Source organism: Protopterus annectens, chromosome 2.part2 (assembly GCF_019279795.1).
Source record: "Protopterus annectens isolate FY-2018-M chromosome 2.part2, PAN1.0, whole genome shotgun sequence".
NCBI lineage: Eukaryota > Metazoa > Chordata > Ceratodontiformes > Protopteridae > Protopterus > Protopterus annectens.
Window position 1 is genome coordinate 920,556,921 of NC_056730.1, and position 26,609 is coordinate 920,583,529.

The following is a 26,609-nucleotide window of genomic DNA, read 5'->3' on the forward strand; positions in this document are numbered from 1 at the left end:
AAATTGGCCTACTAAGGGGTGGATGTATCCTTCTTATGATTCCCAGTCTAGGGGTAGATCTAGGCGTGGTAGGGGCAGAGCTCAAGGCTCTTTCAGGCCTAGAACAGGGAGTTCTCCTGCACAGTCTTCAGGTGAGGGCAGGGGTCAGTCCTTTCGTAAACAGACCCAATGACCTACCTTTTCAGCTGCCAGAGCCTTCTCGTCTGGCAGCACCTTTGGGAGGAAGGTTGGCACTTTTCAAAGAAAATTGGAGTTTAATTACCCAAGACAGATGGGTATTGGATATCATACACCACGGCTACAGGTTTTATTTCCATACCTTGCCTCCTTTCAAAGGCATGCCAGACGTTCCTCCTCCTCAAAGAATAGAGGCTCACAAGCAAATTTCTCTGTTACTCCAAATAGGGGCCATTCAGCCGGTCCCTATGCCAGAAGTGGGCCTAGGATTTTATTCTCGCCTGTTCCTAGTACCAAAGAAAGGGAACATGTGGAGACCAATTTTGGACTTATCTATCCTCAACACTTATCTGGACATTCCCAAGTTCAAAATGTTGACGTTACAGCAGCTTTTACCTCTGCTGGGCAAAGATCATTGGATGGTAACTTTAGATCTCAAGGAGGCTTATCTTCATGTTCCTATCAGACTGAGTTGCAGGAAGTATCTGCGTTTGAGCTGGGACTTCTCATTATCAGTTCTCTGCATTGCCCTTTGGCTTATCTACTGCGCCCAGAGTGTTCACGAAAGTTCTGGCTCCAGTGATAGCTTTCCTCAGGTTAAAAGGAATACAGATTTATCCCTATTTGGACGATTGCCTGATTCTGGCTCAAGGAAGGGACGAGCTTCTTCATCATTTGGAGTATGTGATAGCAGTGCTAAGATGCCTGGGGTATTCTGTGAACTAAATAAAGTCCAGTCTAGTACCCTCTCAGGACATGTGCTTTCTGGGTGTGAGACTGAATACAGCATCCCAGATGGCCTTTTTGACCCCGGACAAACAAAAGAATCTTTCCCTTTACTTTCATCAGTTGTCTCATCAGTCCGGGCTGACTGCAAGGACAGTCCTTCAAGCCTTAGGGTTCATGGCATCTTGTATTCTGGTGCTTCCCAATGCCAAACTGCATATGAGGAAGCTACAATGGTATCTCAAAATGTATGGACACAGCACTGCCAGGATTTGGACACTGTCATTCAAATAATACCTTGCATTCAAAAGGAATTTTTGTGGTGGGCTCAGGAATGTCACCTAAACAAGGGACTCTCTGTGACCCGGCCAGAGGCGAGTCAGATTCTAACGACAGATGCCTCAGACAAAGCTTGGGGAGCTCATCTGAATGGAAAGTGGATACAAGACATGTGGCCTGCCAGACTACAACATCTACATATCAACTTAAAGGAGATGTTAGCAGTCCAGTTTGCATTAATAGCTTTCAAGGATTTACTTCTTCCAGGGCAGGTGTTGATTCTAACAGACAACACAACTGTCATGTGGTACATCAACAAGCAAGGCGGAACACATTCTTATCCTCTATGCAGGCAAACAATGATTTTGTGGGAGACTGCTCTCAGTTTACAGCTAAATCTTCAGGCAAGGTTTCTGCCGGAGCACAGAACTCCTTAGCAGATGTGTTGAGCAGACAAATTATGGATCCCCACGAGTGGAAATTGGATCCTCATGTATTTCAGAAATTGACAGTGTCATGGGGAACTCCAGACATAGATCTGTTTGCTTCCCCACTAAACCACCAGCTGCCAAAGTTTTGCACAAAAAGGTTTCATCCCACAGCTTGGAGAGTGGATGCTCTTTCTTTCAATTGGAGCAATCTTCATGTGTATGCCTTTCCGCCTCTGCCTCTCCTCCCAAAGGTACTACTAAAGGCCAGACAAGACAAGCCACGGATGATTTTGATAGCTCCAGATTGGCCTCGACAGCATTGGTACCCATTACTGAGGAGCCTGGTACGGAAGCCTCCATGGCCTTTGCCTTCGATTCCACACCTGTTGTCTCAGGAGGACAGTCATTTGCTCAATGTCAAGATTCACTCTCTGCACCTAACAGCCTGGCATATTCTGTTTTGAACCATAGTGGGCCTCCACTTCCACAGCAAGTTTTGAATGTTATTTTGGAAGCTAGACTGCCTAGTACAAGGAAAGTGTGCGCAGAAAAATGGAAGAGATTTTTATTTTGGAGTGCAGCAAAGGATTTTGATGTTTCTGAGCCTAATTTAAGTGTGGCTCTTCAATATCTTACTGAGTTACTGGACAAAGGTTTGTCCTTCTCTTCTATTAAGGTTCATGCTGCAGCAATTTCGGCTCACTATGATTGTGACCCACCATTGTTTTCTCATCCTTTGTTCAAGCAATTTCTTAGAGGGGCAAAGAATATAAGACCCCCACGAAGAGCTCCTACTCCTGCTTGGGATCTCAATTTTGTGTTGGAGAAACTCACTCTACAACCTTTTGAGCCTGCAGCTACTGCTGAATTAAAGTTTTTATCATGGAAGACTGCTTTTTTGTTGGCCATTACCTCTGCAAGAAGGGTTTCTGAGTTGCAGGCCCTTATGGCAGTTGAGCCTTTCTTAATTTTCCATAAGGGTAGGGTATCTTTACGTACTAATCCTTCCTTTATGCCTAAAGTGGTTTCTAGTGTGGCTTTAAACCAAACTATTCATTTGCCTACCTTTTATGCAAATCCCCAAAATAAAGGGGAAAAGATTTTGCACACTTTAGATGTACACAGGCAGTTGCGATATTATTTGGACAGAACTAAGGGGTTCAGGCAGTCTCAGCAGTTATTTGTTTCTTTTGCTTTGAGTTCTCAGGGCAAGCCTGTGTCGAAACAAACTATTTCTAAGTGGATTGGGTTTTGCATTGCTTTCTGTTATTCCCATCATGGCAAGGAAGTTCCAGCTGGGATTAGGCCTCATTCCACTAGGGCTACTGCCACTTCGACAGCTTTTTTGAGAGGAGTGGCAACTAAGGATATTTTGGAGGCAGCTACTTGGAGTTCAGTGCATACTTTTTCCAGGCATTATCACCTACCACTTTACTCTAAATCCAGGGCTGGTTTTGCCACTGCTGTTTTGCAGGGCATTTTGGCAGCTCCTGCTTCCTTATAATTTGGCCATCCTCCCTTATCTCTGCTTTGGGATTCCACCCAAGTGTAAGGACTGCAGCAATGTGAGATGAAGAACATAGTACAGTTTTGTACCTACCATAAATGTAGATGTTCGAAGATCCACATTGCTGCAGTCCAATTTACCCTCCCTCCTTCCCCTCTGTAGTTAGAGGCGGTTGTGTGGGTTGGGTGGTCATTTGGGTGTATATTGTATATTGTATATATTGTACATATTTTTAGTGTTAGGATGGTTGGTTGTTGGTTTGCTGTCTTTTGACCTTTATTTTTAGGGTCTTCTGACATCTGGGGCAAGAAAAGACTGAGGATATGACGTCGGTCATGCGCATTTGTACCCTGACGTCCTGATGTCAGTCAAATGCGCCTTGACCGACGTCAGCCTTATACTTTGATATTCGGGCCGACCGAGGACAGCGGACTACCCAAGTGTAAGGACTGCAGCAATGTGGATCTTCGAACATCTACATTTATGGTAGGTACAAAACTGTACTTTTCTCATCCATTTGTCTAAAGTTATGCATATATAAGAGTCATTGAGAAGTTCTTTTTGACTTGAATTGAGAATTTCTCCCTGAGGAATGACGACATTCGTGAGACATAAATGCCTCTCTGGGAAATTGTGTTGAGGACGCAGGCTGAGTTGGAGTCCCTAAAGTGAGTGAATTTTGTCCCTTGTGACTTATAGATATGAAGCATTTTTATTAAGGCAGGATCAGAGATTGCTCTGTAGGTAAGACACAGGTTGCCTCTAAAAAGTTTATATTACAAAGTGTACTGTGCCAGTAATTTCAGATTGTTCATGTATGCCATGTACCTGAATTTTCATATTGAGAGATCTTAATGGTCTCCTCATTTGTTGCAGATGTCTGGTAAGGTACATATATATGTGAGCATTGTACTCTATTATTGGCATGATGAGAGATGAGTATAGGGGGGTTATAATTTTTGTTTTCACTTCAGAAGCAATACTATTACTTACGAGATGTGTAATGTGAAAGGCCTTCCTTGCCACTCTGGACACAAGATGATCAAAGTAATATTATTTTGACTTTATTTTATATGCAACATTTAATTTACAGCATGGCTTATGAATATATATAAATGTATGGAGGTTGACCATTAGAATATGAACTACGGTTATGTTGCTTCAGTTGTTTCCTTTAGATGTTTCACATATTTCATCTTAATTTTTTTTTTGGTAGAAGTTTTTCAGATTCATCAAATGACTATAAATAATATGAGCAACAGGGATTTTATAATTTTCCTAACAACATGTTTAACTGCTGAATACCATGTTTTTTCGTATCCATTTATTGTTTTATCCTGTTAGTATAAAGTGTTCTCATGAATTAATGTAAAAATGTTTAATTACTGCAAGACGCTGATATGTTGCTAGTACTCAGAAAATGTATAGAACATGATAATCTAGCCGGGTTGTTTATGATTCATAGTTCGATTAAATTCACAAATGTTTTTTTACAGCTGCTTATTGCAATAGCAACATTTCACATATTAATAGTATTGCTACAGTTTGGTATTTTTACCTGAAGATAACTTTGTTTTTTAGACAGTAGCTGGTTTAATGTTGCTACTAGATTGTGTTAATTTAGGTGATACTATGTCACCTAGATTGGGAGTTTTAAACTCCAGAAGGGGTTGGATTGTAAATATTGTTTTACTAATCAGTTATGGTATTATTTGTTTGAAAGTTTTATTGTTGTTCACCACTAATTTGAATAGTAAGTTCTTTCGAAGAGATCTGAAGATGATTATTTATATTCCAACTGGGAAATCTCATACTAAATTACTAGAAATTAATATAATATTAAAACCTGATGGTCAGTTCTCTGATTTATTTTGTTTAATCTTAAATGAGAGCTCTAAAAATATTTCCAGTAATATTAATGGCTTAAATAATACAGGTAAGAGAGGTAATTTATTTAGATACCTTAAACTTCATAAATCTCAACTTATATTTTTACAATAGAATCACCTACTCTCGGAGGATTTATCTAAACTAAATAATAAATCTTATTCTGTTTTAGTAAGCTCTGAACATCTTCAAAAAAGAGAGTAGCCGCCATCTTGTGAAATAACTCACTACCATTACCCAAAATAATAGCTATAAAGACAATAAAGGAATGTTTTGTGGTATAACTTCGGAACTAAATAAAAAAATGTATACATTATTTAATATATATTGGATTCCAAGTAGAGGTACTAACATGATTAAACAACATTTTGATCAAATTGTGCATTTTGCAAAAGGAAAATCAATAATAGCAGGGGATTTTAATTGTATATTAGATCATAAAGATTTTTCTAATAAAGGTAAAAGGAAGATGTCATCGTCAGCTAAGAAATAAAGAGATTTTATTGAAATATTTCTTTTAAAAGATATTAATCATTTTATGACTCCAAATTCATTATTTTATACTTTGTATTCCCACAGACATAATACATATTCTAGAATTGATAGAGTTTTGGTTTCCAATGACCTATTAGATTTTCTAAGTAATACAAAAGTAATAACATGCCCTATTTCTAACCATAATGCTATTATTTTGATTTTGATATCAACAGTGTCGCTACTATTCAAATCAAAAGAATACCAGCTTATATTACAAAGTTAAAAGAATTTAAAGAATTCATTATAATTGAAATTCAAAATTTTTTACACCTGAATAATTCAAATGACATATCAAAATTATATATATGAGATGCTTTAAAAGCATATCTATACGGAAAAATTATGAGCTGGTATTATAATAAAAAGTAATTATGGGATAAAGAACTTTGTGATATAAAACATAAAATAGATAATCTAAAGCTCAATCAAAAAGTAGATACAGATACTATTGATAAACAAATGGAAATAAACTCTCTAAATAATATATATATTGAAATATTAAACCATAAAGCAAAAATAATTGCAGAAAAATATAAATTAATTATTCAAATAACCCAAAATCTTTAAAGTTATTGGCTAATAAAACTAAAAGATTAAATAAAAATCATATCAAAGAAATATTCTGTCCTCAAAAAAAAAAAAAGATGGTAACTAATCTTCACAACATTCTATCGGAATTTAGAATTTTTTTTAACAATATCAACCAAAATTCTAACACAATAGATCCTAAAGAAGATATAAAAACCTTTGTTAGCAAATATACTAATAAAAGACTGTCTACTGAACAGAAAGATATTATAGACAAATCTGTTTCATTTAAAGATTTTCAAACACAAATTAACAAATTAAAACAAAATAAATCCCCCGGGAAATGATGGCATCATTCCAGAAATTTATAAAATATTTCTTAATATGACACTAAAATTACTTCATGAAGTCTTTAACCTCACACAAAACTTTATCAAAACCCCTCCTTCTTGGAAAACACTTTTATTTCTCCCATATTAAAACCAAACAACAATCCAACCAAATGTTCCTCATATAGACCCATTTCTTTACTCAATGTAGATTACAAAATGTTCATGTCTATTTATGCTGATAGATTAAAAAAATGTTTACCTAATTTGATTGACGATGATCAAACAGGATTCATAGTGAATAAGAATTGATATGATAACATAAAAAGAACTTTAATTTTGATTGAATCAGTTAAACAATTAAATAAAAATTTGACTTTGATTAGTTTAGATATTAATAGTGTGTTTGATTCTATTAACTGGAATTATTTATTTATCCTATTAGAAGAACTAAATGTTTCTAATAAATTTATAAATCTCATTACTCAGTTATATATAGATAGTCAAGCATACATTAAAATTGACACAAGTATATCACAAAATATACCATTAGTTAAAGGCACTAAACAAGGATGTCCATTGTCCCCTTTATTATTTACAATAATTATGGAACCATGGGCAAACCTAATAAGATGGGATAACAATAATAACAGGTTATAATTTAAATTCCACTTCATTATATATAATACAATTGTTTGCTGATGACATTCTTTTCACCTTGGCTGATGAAAATACATCTATTCGAGCCCTCTTTAATAATATAAATCTTTTTCAAAGGAAATCTGATCTAACTTTTAATAATAATAAAACACAAATTCTCTTAATTGGCCCAAAACAATTTAATTTACATGATGATTATAAAAAATATCTGACACAATCCAATCAAATTCTTTATTTAGGCATTTCAGTACCTAAAAATATTAATGATATCATACAAATTAACTATAACAATTGTCTTACAATAATTGAACATTTAACAAAGAATTGGAATAGAATACCTTTCTCTATGGATGAAATTTGATGATTATTAAAATGATTTTTCTCCCTAAAATTTTTTACTTTAGTCAATCCATCTCTATACCTCCCCCGTACTGGATAATTATAAAATTAAATGCAGTTTTTTAAAAACATTTTATGGTTTCCAAATCTAGAATTGATTTATCTCACCATATGAAAAACTGGGATAATGGAGGTATAGCATTGCCTAATTTAGAATTTTATTAAGTTTCATGTATGGTAAAAGTGATTTCTCTTAATTGATACTAATTATCAGGCTAAATGGAAAAAAAAAATTGTTTGAAATATTAATGTTGGATACTATAAAAAATAACTCTCAAAAACTGTTTATAAATAACCCGTTAATTTGGGTCCAAAAAGATCAGCTTTCCACCTTTTGTTCCCTAAAATGTAAAAGTAATTATTTAACTCTTTTAAAATCTTTTAGAAATGTTATATTTAAATATAATGTTTATAAAAAATGGTTATTCCTTCTCTTTCCTATAGCCTACTCAACAGGTATTCTTTTTACCTCTGACTCTAATAAAATGTGTATCTTTAAACAGAAAAACTTATTCTTTTGGTATCAATTGATGTCTTGAAATCAGTTAATTTACTAGATGTTGAATTCAGATTTGAGTCCCTTTACTAGTTGGAGTTACATGAAGGAAGGAATTTTATACAAACTAGAATTGACTTAATGACCCCTTCAGTTAAGAAAGTTATACCAAACTTACTACATTACTTGATTTTATCTGTTCAGAGTAATTCTCCTTCCACTAATAAACTCTCGCAAATATATAAAGCTATCAAATCGGATTTAGATGTCTACTCTGACAGTTACTAGAACTTTTTCTTTTCCATTAATAATTATTTTCCCACAGACAAAGACAAATTCAGTATTTTGAAATCATCTAGTATGACTACTTCCTCCTTAAGATGGAGGATATTTTCTTGGAAATATCTAAATAGATCCTTTATTACTCCTCATACATTGAGTAAAATTGGGCAAAAAGATATAAACTGTTGAAGATGTAATAATAAAGTAAATGTTGATTGGTCTCATATGTTCTATGATTGTATCGAATTGAAAACATTTTGGGATGATATAAATGATTTTATGCAAGCTATTTTTACAAACAACTTTACTTTAACTAAATCCTTAATATTAGTTAATACTCCAGTTCCAGCTTGTATTAAGGTATCTGATTACCCTTTGATTTGGTCTATGTTAGCCATAGCAAGAAAAATTATCACTAGAAATTGGAATTCTAATTCCTCTCCATCTTTACAAGAAATTAAAAATTTTCTTAATGAAGTCTCTTGTTTGGAAAAGCTAACCATCGGGAATAGAATTTCTAAAAATACTTCTTCTCTTCACAGTTGGAATAAAATATATGATTTTTTACAAAAGTAGTTCTATATTATAGTAAATATCATTTACATATTTATAAATTATTTTAAATGTATTGATCTATGGTGAACATATTGTATATAGTTATATATTGTTTATTGTTAAGTTATTACTTCATGTAAAATTAATTTTATTTTATGCTTTTAAAAAAAAGAAAAAATGAGTTCATTTCATTTAACTTTATTGTATATTAAATTTCTCAAATAAAAATGTTTTGAAAAAACAAATTGGGAAATAACTATAGGTAAAATTTCATTCTACCACCATCCCATGACTAATCCTGCATATGCTGGAACTACTGTAGCTCCCATTGCCACTCCTCACAATTGTTTATAAAATCTGTTGTTGAAAAGGAAATAATTATTTTCTAGCAGTAATTTTATCAAGCATATACATGTTTTTACATTAGATTCATTCCATTTAGTGTATTTGTACAAAAAATTGGAAACATATTATATCCCTTCCATTTGAAGAATTGATGTATACAAGGAAATTGCATCTATTGTCAACAGAAAAAAATATTTTATCTAATTCAGAAAAGTTGTTTTTCATAGTACATATCCTAATTTGGTCTAAAAAAGACCAAGAATCTTTGATATAAGATGGTAACTCTTGTACAAGTGGATTTAACAAACTGTTGAAGTATAACAAAATACCTTCTGTAACACTACGCACTGCTGAAACAGTGGGTCAGATGGGTGGATGCAATGAATGCTTGTGAATTTTAGATATACCAAATAAAACACCTAACCTTGGTGTTTCTACTTACAAAAAGTTGTACAAGTCTAAAGAAAATTCACCATTCATGAGACATTCATATGAACGGTATTTAACATATTTGTTACTTCTTTGAATTTGCAACTTATTAACTTCCTGATATTCATTGTTGTTATTTAAAATACTTTCCATAGCAATATTATATTTACTGGTATACATAATGACTATCCCTCCCCCTTTGTCAGCTTGTGTAAAACATAAATTTCTTAGCTTAGCTTGACTGTGGGGGTTGTGGTAGGGGAGTGAAGGTTATTGGGTATGGGTGGGCCAGGGTTGGGATTGATGTCCCCATGTGTTATAAGGTTATAGTGACAGGATACTCTAAGCTTTAGGAGTTTGTTTATATGTTTTATATAGTCTTTGTCTTTAGGATTATGTTTTGTGGCTTTACAGGGGTGATATTTTGTTGAGGGTGGTAGATTCGGTGTGCTGGGGATGGTAAAGTGTTTGGTGTTATGTGTGAAGTTGTGGGTGGCTGTTTGACCATTTGGGTAGTGAATACCACGGTCAAGTTTTTGTTCATAGGCAGTAAGATGGTAAAGTAGAAATAGTATAGGCAGTAGGGTAATTAGTATTTTTTTACTTGTTTGCATTTTGTTGTGGGGGGGCCAATTTTGATGGTTTAGTGTGCTAACATATGGAAGAATGGAAGCGAAGGAAATGGGTTAAGGGGGGAGGGCTATTCAGTGATGTATGAGGCGCTTATTAGTACTTAGCATGAGGGAAGTGGCTAAATTTAGTTTAAATGTAGCACTATTGGGAGAGGGTGGGAACTGGGGGCAGGGAGGGAAGTGGAGCAAGCCCGAGTGTAGCGAAGGTGAGCAGTGCGGGGCTAACACTGACTGACTCCAAGTATTTCCTTAGGCTTTTGATATATTTGTTTTTTGCACCAATTTATAGACTATGTTTAAGCTGTATTTTATACACTTGCAGGTTAATTTTATAGCTGCAGGGCATAAGATTCAGGGCTATGTGAGGGAGAGCAGAGTGAAATTACTGTGTTCAGGGTATTATTTTAGGTGTAAGAAAGAAGATACTTGGGCAAACTAGCTAATTTTAACAATATGGAGGTAGCCAAATTACTGTGGGGACAGCCTAAACGGTGCCTGTAGACCCAGGTCAGCAGTATACAGTACTTGGTTTAAATTCTAATCTATCTTCTGTTTTTAAACACAGACAACAACTTTAACAGTACAATTTGGTGGAACGTTTTAGCAATAGGAGCCTTATTTAATGTCTGGGAAGTTTGGTGCTATGCTGAGCTATGTAATGTTTGACTGACAATGACTGAATAGATTTTAAGTGATGTCAATATGCTTTGCCATGTGTAATGTTTGCAACAAAAATTATGTTCAATATGGTTTGTTTTCATCTATATAAATACATTTATGATTGCCTATGTCTTATGTGATAATTTAATAAAGATGTTTCTTGTTTAAAAAAAAGATGGGCACTGCTTTATTTGGATTGTTTTATCAACATCTTTACTGAATCACATTTTAAACCATGATATAGGTACATGTACACTAATGGAAAGAAAATCAAACCACAGTAGCATTTTCTAATTGTTATCATCATGCTGTATACATATATGTTTTCTTTTTAACAGTTATAATTCACACCAATATTACATAAATTGCTGAATTCCTGCCTTCCTTTAAACTACACTCCTGCTCCAGAACTTTATTCTGTGCGTAATATTCCATCAAATTCCATTTAGTTTTGTATAATTTACTGCTTCATTATTCTAAAGATCTTCAGTTCTTTTATCGCTTTTACAATATTCAGTACTTCATTCATTTCTTTTTAGGATCTAAAAATAATGAAAATAAAATATAGTTTATAATAGGGAACTCTGTATCCACCCATGAATTGGTTCAGGAATATCAAAACAGTATAAGAAACTTCTCTGTGTGGAAGATTTTCGGTCCATATATTTCTAGTTAATCACTGTATATTAATCAGATCAGCCAATAGTGGTAGAAGTAGTGAACTTAAACTTGTCTTAAGTCACAACAAAATGAAACAAAAAATAATAATAGAAGATAGTTTTTTTTTTTTTTTTTTTGTTTTGACTTAAGACGAATTTAAGTTTGCTACTTCTACTACTATTGTCTGATCTGATTAATATATAGTGATTAACTAGAAATATATGGACTGAAAATCTTCCACACAGAGAAGTTTCTTATACTGTTTTGTTTTTGGACCCACTACACTTTAATGGGTTGTTTTGAGACTTCTGGGATACCTTGGAGATTACTTGTTTTTTGGTTCAGGAATATCCATATTTATAGGGACACTATAAAATGAAGTATTTAGGTGCAAATGTTAAAAAATGATTATATTAAGGTAGTGTAAGATATGTGGGATGTGACTAGATAAAAAAAATGAAAATCTGGAAGCTTATGATTATGGATATAAGATAAGATACAAGTATTGAAAATAGTTTCATTTCCTTTTTATATTTTTGTCACCCATGGTACAGGTTGTGAACAATACAATTTCATTAAAAGATGAAGGAATTTATTTGACTGGGGGAAGATGAAAGCTGATTTTCCACATAGAGCAAGGTGGTTTAGGTAACAAAGCAGGATGAGGCCAAGCAGAAGTTTGGACTTCTGGTTAGAGACTTGTTTACCCTTCCAGGAAAGAGGAAGGGATGGGGAAGAGCTAAGTGAAGGACCAGCTCTGGTAGAACTTTTAATTCAGTCTAGATCAGAATTTGTAGTGAAAAATGGATAATACACAGGGCATATAAAGTATTGTGTGGTAAGTATGAGAATCAGTCAAAGGAGGTTAGAAAAGACCAGGAAGAGACAATGGAAAGGCAATATACAGAGCAGAGGAAGAGTGGGGAGGACGTGTGGCTACTAGGTATGCAATGAAATCCAGAGGGTTTAGAATGTTTGCTTGAAAGCATTTCCATGGGTGTTTTTATGCCTCACACAGGCTTCAGAGAATGTTTCTTCAGCTATATAGCAAATGCTGGAGGAGTTATGAAACAGAGAAGTACGTAATTGGGAACTTTTTTTTTGAGAATAGTATGAGTTGACAGATTTAAAAAATTCCCCACAGAGTTCTTTGTCAGAAATGTTGGGAGAGCAGATGGTTGTATCTAAGGAAAGGATTCTTTTGAGCTAGAATACAGGATCTGAATTTCCTAGACTTGGTAATGCTTTTGCTATGTTTAATGTTATTGTTGCTAGAAACTGGAAATCAAAATCTAAACCAACTGTTATTGAAGAACTGAATATTGTAAATGACTAAAGAAGTGGATATAGGATCTTACAGAAAGGGAACATTTTGGGATCAGTGATATAGAATGATGTTCAGGAGAAGGAGGAGTGAGGTTAAGGGAAGGCAGGAATTGAGCAATTTCTATATTGTTGGAGTGAATGATAATTCTGAAAAAGAAAGTATGCATGTATGATGCATAAAATGAAAAAATATGTTTGATATGGTGTGTTCTCTTTTCTATTATTGTATGTGTACCCATGTTAGTACTTGCAACATAAGAATTTAATAAAGTTGTCTTAAAATGAAAAGCTAACAGTGGTGGCCCAAGATAGTGGTCTGCATACACATTGATTTACAAAGGCTGTAGAAAAAGGAAAAGAAACAGTCACATGCAGATTGTATAAAACAGAACTGGAAATAGTTGCGCATTTCATTGCTGGATGTGATACACTTGTAGGTGAGACTCTCTATACTGAAAGGCATAATGTGACAACACCATTGCACTGGGGATTGCGTCAGTACTACAATACTCAGGAAGTTGGTAAGCACTGGAAACATGAACCACAAAGCATTACTGACAGTGATGAAGTTTAAATAATCTGGGATCATCCAGTACCAACAGTTAAGAAAACAGATGCAAGAAAACCAGATACTGTAGTCCTTCCTCCTCCTCTTGTCATTTACACTAGATAAAATAAGGGTTTATGCATTTTAAGAGGGTTTTCTTGTTATTTGATATTTTGGACACTTGATTTTAACTAAAAAATCTGTCTAGTTATGATGCAGATTGAATGTGTGATTTCATGTGTTCTTAAGTTTAAATTCACTTAGGGCTCTTTAAATTTTTTGAACTTATTTCATTAATAGCATCATGTGATTGTACCTTTGGATTTAAAAATGTAATGTTGGGTGTTTGAATTCATTCTAAAGAAGTGTTGTTATTTTAAAAGACGAAAGCACTTAAGTTTTACATATTTTTTGAATAAACAGAGTAAGAGAAGAGACTGAATTTTGGTTTGTTGTTTTTTAATAAATTTGTCTTTCAAAGGAATCTAACTGAACTTCCTTGTGTCTGGCCTGTGAAATGCAGTGACCACTGTCTGGAAACTAAAAACAGGTTGTCAAAACTGCATGTTAAAGGGAGAACACATTTTGAGATTTTGAGATACATCTTTGCATGAAGATTGTCCAAGAGTCTTGTCGACTAAACAGAAGACAAAACTTAGACCACAGATAGAGTTGAACCTAGGATAATAAATCATTACCCATCCCACCCCTACCCCCCAAACAAATTGTTTCTGTTAATGTAGCAGCTTGTTAGTCCATGTCCCAACAGACAAGGCAGCTGTGCCACTTTTGTACCAGTCCCCACAGTCTCAAATTAAAGAGGTCATCACACCAAGAACATCATTTACATTACCCAAACCCAGGAAAATGGTCAGTACCAGAATTTAGTTCTCTTTAGTGTACTACTGCTAAAGAAAAGTAATTACAATGCCTCTACTCTTTATTATCTTGAGTCTGACTCACCACCATTGCCACCCACTCCCTTCTCCATTAGTCTTCTTTTGAATAAAGAGAAAGACTTGAGAAAGTTCCTATACTGATTTCTGTGCTTACCTTATTTCAGTTCTGCTGAGAAATAGCTGAAGCGTAATTACTTGCTGATTCCTTTGAATTGTATTTTAGAGGCAAAGAATGTGACTGAGCTACTTGGAGATTTGTTTTTAGATGTGTAAAGTATAGGAGTCTACATTTTCATTTTGCTTGCTTGAAAAGCTAAACTGCAGGCTGAAAGGACACCCTTTGTTGGCATCCAATACTTGGTTCTGGTCAGAGAAGACACAGCTTTCCCATATTTGTATTACATGGCCTGGGAATCATAATGCAGACAGGATCCGCTCTTTCAGTGAGAATGCCTCACCTCTGAGAAGTATCTGTGTCAGCAAATGTTAACTCATATTTTGAGGAAGGAAAGGTCCTATGGGCTGTTTCAGTTCTTAATGTCTTCTGGAGTAATATCTATCCAGAAACCAAGCATGTCCCCATGAACTTTCAGGTCAGCTTTCTCCTCTTTCTCTCTCTCGCTCTCGCTCACTTTCTCTCTTATGTTTGGGATTCCTCTGAAATTCAAATTCTTTCTGTATCCAGTCTTCCAAATCAGTTAATTTAGCATTCAGCAGTTCAAGACGCATGTGGTTTTGAATATCTTTCAACTCTATATTCACTTCAGATATCTTGTAAGAGCTTCTTCAGTACCTGTCAATCTACGATCTGCTTTTTATGTGTAATCTGAATATTTTATGTTAACTTTGTGGAGGTGTATCATAATTTGTTCAACTTTTTTTTGAATTATCTGTTTTCATTTCAAATGTATTCTGATTAACTGAATCCTATGTTATGTGGCCTTGAGTAGTATTCTTGTAGCACAGACCTCATGGTTTCATCTTCTGCAGTGAATTTTGTTTTAGTTCCCAAGACATGCATGTATATGTTCTGAAACTACTGACTGGTTACACACAAAGAACAACAAATTTCTGCTCTTAGATTTTATGCTAAGGATTCATATGTTGGGAAAGGGGAGACCTCATTATATTTTCATCCTAATCATTCTTCATCTTGTCTGGAAGTACAGAAATGGGAACATATTTGAAGCTGATGCAAGAGGGTCTCAGATGGAGTCCATGTCAGAGGTGATTTCATCTGATGAGTCTACCAGCCATTTTGGCTTCATAAACATTATCCTGAGTACCAAAGGGTGACCCCCACCCCAACCACCACAGAGACTTAAATGTTAAGGAAAAGTACATGTTTGAACTAAACAGTCTTTAGAAATATGGTATCAGAAACTGATGCATTACTACACTTATCCATGTTTCCATATGCACCACGCCACTGTTTCCAAGTGTGACTACTTTACTGTGTAACCTTATTTCCTTTTTGGTTGAGTATCTAAACTGGAGGAAATGTAGCATTTGAGCTGTTGCTGTGCATCTGTGGCTTTGTCTTTGTGAAATTCCCAAAGCAATTAAATGGCATATCAACCTGCATTATGGAACCGTGTTTTATTTGCACCATAACTAAATATAAAAATCCTCTGGTTTAAAAACCTTATTTTTATTTGCTCTTAAATTTGAATTTGTTTGTTTCATTTTTCAGTGCAGCAAATACATCCTCTAATACAGCATTTTCTTACTTTTCAGTTTTTGATAGAAGTTAAGAACTCACAGCTTTCAGAAGTACCAGCTGACTGGATAAAGATTAGCAGGTAAAGTGGCAAAACTTTAAATGAACATTACGTTCTGTGAGTCTTTGCGTAATGTCTTTTTGTCTTGTCATCAGACAATGCATGGAAGTATGTCTTTGTGCATAAATGGGTTGCTTTAATTATTTCATCTGAACATGCAGAGAGCAAGCTGAAATAGGCCCTTAGATTAAGTTAGTCTGCAGGCTTCTCTCTAGGCCTTCCCTATACACCTCACTCAGTACATACTCAACAGTTTGCCATCCAGACACTTTTTTAATCTACTTTTCATTCTCAGATGTACCACCCTTTCAGTCAGCGTATCCTTTTGGCTTACCACTTTTTTTGTAAAGACATTTATTCTGTGTGCATTCTTAGTTTCCTCTGCTTGCTTTATACCATGGCCTATTGCGATATTGCTACCATGTGACCTGCCAGCATTTTCACAGATCATTATTTCACTTATGCTGCTTTCATTTACTTCCTTTCTCTCTGTGCTGTCCTTTATGGAATTTTTGGTCCATTATTCTCATTATATGTGATGCACCTTGCTAGATTGTTTAGTATTGTTATAGCCTTTCACTTAACTGTAAAGGCCAAGGACTCAAGGCTATGATACTGCAGTCATTCACCTTCATCCATTTTGGGTTCAGCTGTGCCCAGAAGTGATGTGGACAGGATGATGAAGAAATTTCTCAGGAACCAGATTCAGTTGAGAGTCCAGTTCTTCACTCCTATTCTGATCTGTCCCATAGTTTTGGAGCCCTCGGACCCAGGAATTCTAAGTTTGTCTGCGTTGGATCTGAAGGCTTGGCCTTCATTGACTCTAGCTACATCTCTGTTCCAGTTGACACTGACTCTGTTAGAGCCAGAGGGATCTCGGAGCCTTAGTGCTGGTGCCAGTGGGGGGTTGGGTTCGGCTCTAATGCTCTCAGAGTTGTCCCACCCTCTTGGGGCATTGGCGCTAGACAGTTGACCTCAACCTCTGAGTTGAGGCATGATGATGGAGATGCTTTGAGCTATCCTGGGCAGGTTGCTTCAGCCCCTACCAGGCTAGTTCATGGTTCTCTCATGGCTTCTGCCTTCAAGACAGTGGAGAGAGGATTTTCCTCCCCCTATGGACAAGATATCCTAGCCCCTCTCAGGTCTTCTCCCTCCACAACTGCCTAATTTGGGTGCTGAGTCTCTTCTTCCTGTCCTGATTGAACAGATAGGCTGGACAAGCCTGGAGATGGCCCTCATCTAGGATTATACTCGCACTTCTGAATCCTCCGCGGAACATCCCTCTGGTAAACCCCCTTGGAAGCATGCATGCTAAAGGATGCACTTAAATTCCCCACAGGAATCTTTGACAGAAGACACTGACTTCGATGAAGGGGAGGGATCCTAAAGATCCTGCCTTGAGGATATCTCTTTTGGTGAAATACTCAATCATTTGAGAGAAAAAGATGACTGGTGATCCATCTTCCCTACCGAGAGGAGATCCTCTCAGATGGATTACACTAGGAAGATTTGTAAGAGCAAATGGAAAAGATTTTCCTTTTGGGCTCTGCAGTGAAAACTAAACCCCTTTTCAACACCTATTCCAGCTATCCTTGATTTTCTTGCCCCAGTTTTCAGTAGTGGAGCTAGTTATTCTACGATAAAGGTCCAGCTTGCAGCTATCTCTAACTTTTACATAGGAGAAAACCATTCTTTCTTGGCATCATCAAGACTATGTAAAGCCTTTCTCAAAGGTACCTTCTTGCTGTGACCGCCTGTAAAGGATCCTATTCCTTCACACGATATAATAATATTTCTTTAAGCTGTGATGCAGTCCACCTTTATCTGCTAAGGTGGACTTAGTTATTTTCTTGTAAAACCATTTTTCTGGTTGCAATCATATCAACACGAAATATCCAAAAAATACACTCAGGAGGCAGTCACTGGAAACAAACTCCAACTTTTAATGGTGCTTCTGGTACCTCGGCAAACAGCCTTCAAGGAATAACATAAGCCACCAGCCATTCCCATTTTATGTCAAACTGCTCCAATTAAACAACCATCTCATCACTCAATAATCTCCTACAAGAACCTGCTTAAAAATATGTTACAAAACATCATATATAAATATTATAATTTATACATTTAAATTCACAGCTAGATTCATACCTTTAGGTTTTAAAGTATTATAATTTAGAATGAACCTGCTTTCCATTTTTAGCAAACTAGCTAAAAAAATCCCCACCCCTAGCAAGAAAAGGTATAGCCAACACACTAAAGAAGAAACTAACATCAGAACCCACATGTGTATTAATAAAGTGTTCAGCTTCTGGGCTATCCAAATTCCTGTCTTTAATATGTTCCAGATGTTCAAGAATTCTAACTTTTACCATATGTTTTGTCTGTTCAACATACCACCTCAGAGGACTGCACCCACACCCTAGAATATAAACCACCCCACAAGAAACACATGAAAATCTTCCCATGGAATGAAATAATTTACCATTATTTTTTCTATCTGAAATGTTCTTAATCCTAGAACATACTTTACATCTTCCACAAGGGAAGGAACCCATATTAGCCCCCTGGAAAGAAACCTTCTTGAAACCTAACAACTCCTGTAAATTTAAATACCTCTGATAAGAAAATGTAACATGTGAAGGGAACAAATGCTTTAGTTGCTCATCTTCACATACCACTGGCCACAAATCTTTCACTGACCTCCTCAAAATATCAGACAATGGGGAAAATCTGGTAACAAAAAACAGTACCGTGTCCTGCCTATCAATTTCCTGATCTGAACGGGGTCTATATTAGAATCGCGGAAGTAATACAAATTCATTGACACATAAATGTCGATGTACGAAAAGAGTGAAGGACTAAAATAGCCAACTGCAGAATGCCAAACATATTTCCAGAAGCAACAGCGCCATACAGGTAAGGTAAATTTAGCTGAACATACCTAATGTAAAACACTTTTCAAATGTTTTTACAGGGGGGCAAGCCCCCCTGCACCCGCCACCCCCCTACTTAAATATACCAACTCCGAGACCACACTACAGTGGGTAAAAGGATTTATTTCCTCATCCCCACAATCACCCTGCTGGCCAAGGTAAAACGTTCGGTATTCTGCAGTTCGCTATTTTAGTCCTTCACTCTTTTAGTACATCGACATTTATGTGTTGATGAACTTGTATTCGCAAAAGTCAGCTTTCGTGATTCTAATATAGACAGTCTGAATGATGCCTTTTAAAACCGGCATAACTATTGTTTCCTACCACAACTGCTGCACCCCCCCCCCACCTTTAACACACTATCCTTAGCTTTTTTCAGACTAACACTAGAATAACCCCTTTGCAACAGTTTCCATTCTACCTTCATGAACTCTTCTTCCACCGAATTCTTATCAGAAGTATTCTCATAAATCCTTTTAAATTCATCCATAAGCAATGCTTCCATAAGATGTGATGGGTGCATGCTACTGGCCTGCAAAGAATTATTAACTGCAGTAGGCTTCACATGGGGTTTATGTTCTACCTTCAAATCTTCCTTAACATAAAATTCCACATCCAGAAGTTGTATATTCATTCTATCCGCAGTAAAAGTAAACTGCAACCCCAGTTCATTCTGGTTTAACTGATCAATAAATACAGAAAACTCATCCAAATTCCCCCTACATATAAAAATTAAATCATCAATGTAACGCTTAAACAGGGTGGCCACGGTGTAGCTGTTAGCGTTGCCGCCTCACAGCAAGAGGTTCTCTTGTTCGATCCTCAGCTGGGGTGCCTTCTGTGCGGAGTCTGCATGTCCTCCCTGTGGTCGCGTGGGTTTCCTCCGGGTGCTTCGATTTCCTCCCACATCCCAAAGACATGCTATAGGTGGATTGGACACACTAAATTGGCCCTAGGTGTGAATGCGTGCATGTGTGTGCCTTCTGTGGAAGGTTGGGTGCCGGGCTGGCAACTCGACACTGTAAAACTCCACTGCCAGTCATGAGCAGACAGTGATCTGCTGTGGCGACCCTTAACCAGGAAAAGCTGAAAGAAGAAGAAGAATGTAATGCTTAAACAAAATAACATTCTATGCAAAAGATTCTGTAGAATAAATACATCTATTCTCAAAAAAGGCCATAAAAATAATAGCATAGCTGGGGGCAAAAGAAGCCCCCATCGCTGTGCCTTCTTTTTGCAAAAATAATCACCCCCAAAACAAAAATAATTATGCATTAAACAAAATTCCAATACTTCCACCAGAAAGGCTGTATGTGGTCCCTCCCCCAACATCCAAAGAACTGCTTTTATTCCCCACCTTCTTTTAATATTGATGTATAAAGCTTTAATATCTACTGTAGCCCAGTAAAAATCTTTACACCCCTGAAGTTTCTTCACTTCTTGACAAATATCAGCAGTACACTTAATATGGGAAGAAATTTTTAGATCGAAATTTCTTTAAATGGAAATCAAAACAAATCCCAATATTTTACATGAATGATCCCACACCCGCCACAATTAGTCTACCAGGGAAAGTCGTTTAGATTCTTGTGCACTTTAGGGATGGCATAAAAGTAGGGTTTTTGCGATGTTTAACACACAACTTACTTACATCCCTCTCTGTGAAAAAACAAGTCTTTCCCCTTTATCCAAAATTTCTCTAACTGACTGTTGTAATGTTTCCTGGGGTTGTTTGCCTGTTTTTCATACTATGGACCAGCTAACAAATCAAACACCATTTTGTCATACTTCTCCTTGGAAAACAATACCCAGTTACTACCTTGTCAGCCTGACAAAATTTAACATCACATTCTGAACTTCTGCATAACTTCGAAGTGTCCCATTCATCCATAGATAAGTTATACACTTTTCTACATCTAACAAACGTATGGTATTCAAGTTCCACTTTTTTACATAATACCCTTTCAAAACATTGAACAATGTTAGAACATTTAGGGGGGAATGAAAGTACTGGAACAGGAAAAATGAGGCATCTTTAATTTCCCATAACCAGTAAAATAACTTACTTCCCCTTCACCTTCATTTTCGGAAAAAATGTCTACCAATTCATTTTCATGTATAGACATGTCAAGCAATGAATCTTTAGTATCAAGCAACATTTCAACATTATCAGTTTCAACACGTGCTTGTTTTCCTTCAAAATACACTCATAAGTACAATTTTTTACAAAACTTTTTAATGTCCAAAATAACATCTGCCAAAGATGAAAAACAAGTAGGAACAAACTTGCTTCCCTTTAGCAGCAAATTTTCAAGGTCTTTAGTAATGGTATCATTTGACAAGTTTGTAATATGCAGCTGACCAGGCGTACATACCCTATTTTCTTCATTTTTACTACAAAAACGAACATCAGTCAGTTTCTTTATCAAAGTACTTACCATATCACCCAAGATGTATTTTTTATCTAGTGTCTAATTTTGTTTTTTTGTATCAAAAGTTGTGTTTTTATCTGTTGTCAATTTTTTGCTTCTGTATAGATGATCATATTGTTATCGTATTGTATAACTATTTGTTTTTCTGTACTGAATGTGGAGCTTTTCTCCCTGGGCCTCTGCTGTAAATGGACATGTGTCCAGTCGAACTATCCCGATAAACAAATGTAAAATAATAAATAAAGATATGTCCACAGTAGCTTTTTCCTGCCCCCTACGATTTTTCCCCATCTCATTTAGTTGCCTAATGTCCTCAAATGAAACATTCTTTTTTCCAGCCTGCATTTCAGATCCAGATGGGACTGAAGAGTCACATGATGTGAACGACCTATCCCCAGCAACTTTGGTGATAGCCTGCCCTCTTCTTCCTGGTTTTTGTTGCCATAGGAATATTTGATCTTGACCAAATTCCCGTTATTTCACAGTTGTGTTTCTTTTTCTTCCGATCCAGCACCTCTTTCTCAGCCTTAACCAAATTAACTTTAATGCCCTTCATTCACTCAGTAAAGGGCTGTTCAGCTGTTTCCTTGGCCAACACCTCCTGTAACTCCTAATATGGGTTCCTTTCCTTGTGGAAGATGTAAAGTATATTCTAGGATTAAGAACATTTCAGGTAGAAAAATTAATGGTAAATTATTTTGTTCCATGGGATGGTTTTCATGTGTTTCGTATGTTTCTTGTGGGGTGGTTTATATTGTAGGGTGTGGGTGCAGTCCTGTGAGGTGGTATGTTGAACAGACAAAACATATGGTAAAAGTTAGTATTCTTGAACATCTGGGACATATTAGAAATAGGAATTTGGATAGCCCAGTAGCTGAATACTTTATTAATGCACATGGGGTTTCTGATGTTAGTTTCTTCTTTAGTGTGTTGGCTACACCTTTTCCTGCTAGGGATGGAGATTTTTTAGCTAGTTTGTTGAAAATGGAAAGCAGCTTCATTCTAAATTATAATACTTTAAAACCTAAAGGTATGAATTTAGCTGTGAATTTAAATGTATAAGTTATATTTATATATGATGTTTTGTAACTTATTTTGTTTAAGCAGGTTCTTGTAGTAAATTATTGTGTGGTGAGATGATTGTTTAATTGGAGCAGTTTGACATGAAATGGGAATGGCTGGTGGCTTATGTTATTCCTTGAAGGCTGTTTGCCAAGGTACCAGAAGCACCATTAAGAGTTGGAGTTTGTTTCCAGTGACTGCCTCCTGAGTGTATTTTTTGCAATCATATCAGAACTCCAGGCTTTCTCTTAACAGCTACCATGTTTTGTCTTCCATGAGGACAGGGTATCCTTCTGTACTAATCATTCCTTTCTACCTAAAGTGGCTTTAGAAACAGTTATCATTCAGTCCATCAACCTCCCTGTTTTCTTTCCAAAATTTTCCAACAAAGGAGAATGTGTGCTGTACATTTAAGATGTTCATAGACACCTTACTATTCTAGCTTCACAGAACTAAAGATTTCAGAAAATTAGACCAAATATTTGTTTCTTTTTCAAAGGCTAAGTTGGGCAAGTTGGTCTCAAAAGTAACTTCAGCAAGATGTCTGACTGACTGCATTTCCTTTGTTAATACTAAGAAAGGTCTGACATTACCTAAACCTCCTAAGGTTCATTTCATCAGATCTGAGGCTGCATTGTCTGCCATTTCTTCCAGAGCCTGCATAGATCACATTTGTGCAGCTGCTACTTGGTCTAATGCTATTACATTTATTGCTCATTACAAATTGACATCTTGTCTAGGGATAGGGCAGCATTTGGCTGCTCTGTACTCTGCAATATCCTACCTTGAGGAGCCCGCCCCCCCCAGCATTTTCCCCTAGATGTGGACTCTGCCCCGTCAATTGAGAAATGGATAAAAAAGACAACATCAGATATTAAAGTTAGGTGCTCACCATAATTATGCATCTGTATTGTCTCTTTTCATCCTTCCTCAGCTTCCAGTTCTCCAGCCCCCTTCCTAGTTGGAAGATTTACACCTGAACTCCTAGTATGTCTTGGGAAGTGTTGTCCTGCCTGTCTTTCTGATGAGCTTCAGCCTTTCTCTTCCTTTTCTTCTATTCTAACTAAAATCTGATTTGTAATTAGACTGTCTTGTTGCTGACTAGTTTGTTTTGGTGCAGGACAAGGCTGTATGCAAACTGGGTCTGAGGTAATCCAGGCTAAAGAGGGCATTATGGGTAAGGGGAAGAGCTCAAGCTACATAGCCACAGTCTATGAAAGTGGCCAAAGGTGGATCCAGTGTCTTATCCAAGACCCCATCACTTGAGGAAGGATGAAAAGAGACAACACAGGTGCATCCTTATGGTGAGTACATAACTCTTGTTTTAGAAAGATTGCTGTTAAGCAACTACTTTTTGATAACTCTAGAGCAGAAAAACTTTTAGCGCAGAAAAGGTTGTTGCCAAACTTAGTGAACTTGTAACAAGTAAAATAACCAGAGATCTTGTAGAGGTATTAGAGGTATAGAGGTATTCTGGAAATGTTATGAAAGAAGCAGCACAAAAGAAAATATTTGTGGAAGACTTAATTTATGGAAGATTGAATTACTTAAAGTTAGAGACAGATGAGGCTCCTGAACTAGCAGTTAAGATAGAAGGAGATGAGTTAAAATGGTGACATACTATCCATCTTCAGGAAAGTCTCTAGGGACAGATGGTATCATTGTGGAAGTTTAGAAGTTAGGAGGGAAGAAAGTGTCAAAGATCTGGAAGATTTTAAAAGTATTTTAAAAGTAGTGAAAGCGACAACATATTGGAAGAAAGCTGTGGTGGCTGTCTTGCTTAAATACAGTAAAGACCATCTGACCCAACATCATATAGACCCATTTCAGTATTAAACCTTGAGGTGTTTATGTTTGTATTAGCTAAAAGAATGGCAAAGGTGTTACCAGAATTGATAGATGCAGATCAATGTGATTTTGTATAGTAGAGGCAAACATTTAACAAAATTACTAGAACAATAATGATCCAAAAGGAAGCAAAATGTAAGAAAGTACTATTGTTTTTGGTTGGTCTTGATGCAGAGAAAGCATTTGACAGAGTAACCTGGGATTTTCTAAGTAGGGTAATAGATGCATTTGCATTCCCTGATACAACAGTAAGGTAAGGTTAATTAGGAGTATATATGAAGGATCGGAGGTAAGAATTAAAGTGGGAGGGCTCCTCTCTTAGTTGTGTTTGAACAGAGGAATCAGGCAGTGGTGTCCTATTTCCCCTTTATTTGCTTTATATTTAGAGCCTCTGGCAAAGAAAATTGGGGACCCTGAGGGCTTTGAGAATATAGGTATGGTAATCAATAAAAGTTAGTTTTATTTGAAAATGATATTATTTTGCATCTGATAAATCTAAGAAAGTACATCTCAGCACTGTGGAAGATTTTGAGGCAGTTTCAAGTCTTTTCAGGATATTAAATGACTTAAGATAAAACAAAGGCTATAGCCATAAGTTATGTACCCACACACAATTGGTCCAACAATACCCATATTTATGGGGACCTGATAAGATGAAGTGTTTAAAAGTATGGTTTAAAAAGGCTTCTCTTACAGCAGCTAAGGTTGTTTGGGTAGAGACTAAACAAAAGATGGTACAAAAACTGAGAAACTGGAAGCTCTTGCTTAGGGATATGGATAGTATGAAACAAGCAGTGGAAACATTTTTATTCTCTTTAGTTTTATATACAGGTCAGGCATCAACCACAGGAGACGTTGTGGACAATAATTACTTAAGAGTTGAAGAAATTTATCTGGTAGGGGAATAGGACAAGAGTTAAGTGAGATAGTAGAACAAGGTGGTTTAGGATTACCTGCTGTGAAGGGATATTTCAGAGTTACACAATTAAGGCATAATACAACCTGAAGGTTATAATTAAAAATTCAAAGGGATGATGATGATACAGGAAGGAGGAATTCAAGAAAAAGAGACTTTGATTTTGGATGCCGATCCTTAAGGAGGATAACAGTGGTACAGACTGTTATATTCATAAAGCAGCCGAAGGCTTTCTATGAACTAAGCCAACGTGAGAATGGAGAAAGGAGATTTTGACATTAGGGATGATAGCAAGTAGGCATACAGAAAATAAGCATTAGAGTACTGGAATTTACTGGAGAAAACTAGCAAAGGAACCAAGATATTGGGTGCAAATAACTTGAGTGAGAAAGGTAATAGAGTAGAATGAGGGCAAAATGACATTTGGATTGCAGGTTAGAGTGCCTTCCTTTACCAAGGATTAATATGAGTATAAACAAAGAGAAAGGGATAGGGGAATCCTAAGTGAAATTTCTGCTCTGGAAGAGTTTTTAGGTGAATCTAGAAGAGCAGCTGCTGTTAAAAAGGTATAATTAATTGGGCATATAAAATATTGCATGAAAGCTATAGGAATCAGTCAGAGGAGATTAAACAAGACTGGGGATAAAGATTGGAATATTTGTGAGGACATATATTTGACAACCAAGTATGTAACAAGGTCTATCCAGAAGGTTTAGGATCTTTTCTTGGAAGTGTTTACATAAATATTTTTATAACCCAAGCAGACTTCAATGAATTTTTCTTAGGGTAGACAGCTAATGCTGGAGGTGTGATGGGGAAGAAAGAGGTAATAGAAAACATACGTTTTGGGAGTGCAATGTGTTGCTAGATTTTAAAAATTCAATACAGAGTATTCTATCAGAAATATTGGGTGAACAAATGACTGTAACTAAGGAAATTATTCTTCTGAGATGGGCCACATGATCTGAATTTCCTAGGTATAGTAAGGCCTTATTAAATTTAATCCTGTTGGCTGCCAAAAAGGCAAGTACTAGAAAATGAAAATCAAAGTCTAAACCAACTGTATTGGAAGCACTGAATATTGTAAAAGAGATAAATGAACTGGAAGAGGGATCTTTAGAAAAGGGAAGGTTCAGATCACATCGAAATAAATTGAAATTGTGGGAACAATACATGCAGAATAATGTTCAGGAGGAAGAGTGAGATTTAAAGGAAGGCAGCATTTCAGCAGTTTAGGTAATGTTGGACTGACAATATAGGTACAAAGAAATGATGTGTGATATACAATGTTTGTATATGGAAACCCATGTTAATATGTTTTGTTTTCTTTTCTGTTAATTTATGTT

The 26,609-nt window shown here is 36.0% G+C and overlaps 1 protein-coding gene across 1 annotated transcript in view; it reads left to right on the forward strand.

The window, feature by feature from the left end:
• MSH3 (mutS homolog 3) overlaps nt 1-26,609 on the forward strand; it is a 3,764,176-nt gene that overhangs the window by 2,068,945 nt on the left and 1,668,622 nt on the right. Inside the window, exon 16 of the mRNA XM_044064237.1 lies at nt 16,029-16,093. Within this exon, the coding sequence (XP_043920172.1) occupies nt 16,029-16,093 (65 nt within the window). The remainder of the gene's footprint in view (nt 1-16,028; nt 16,094-26,609) is intronic.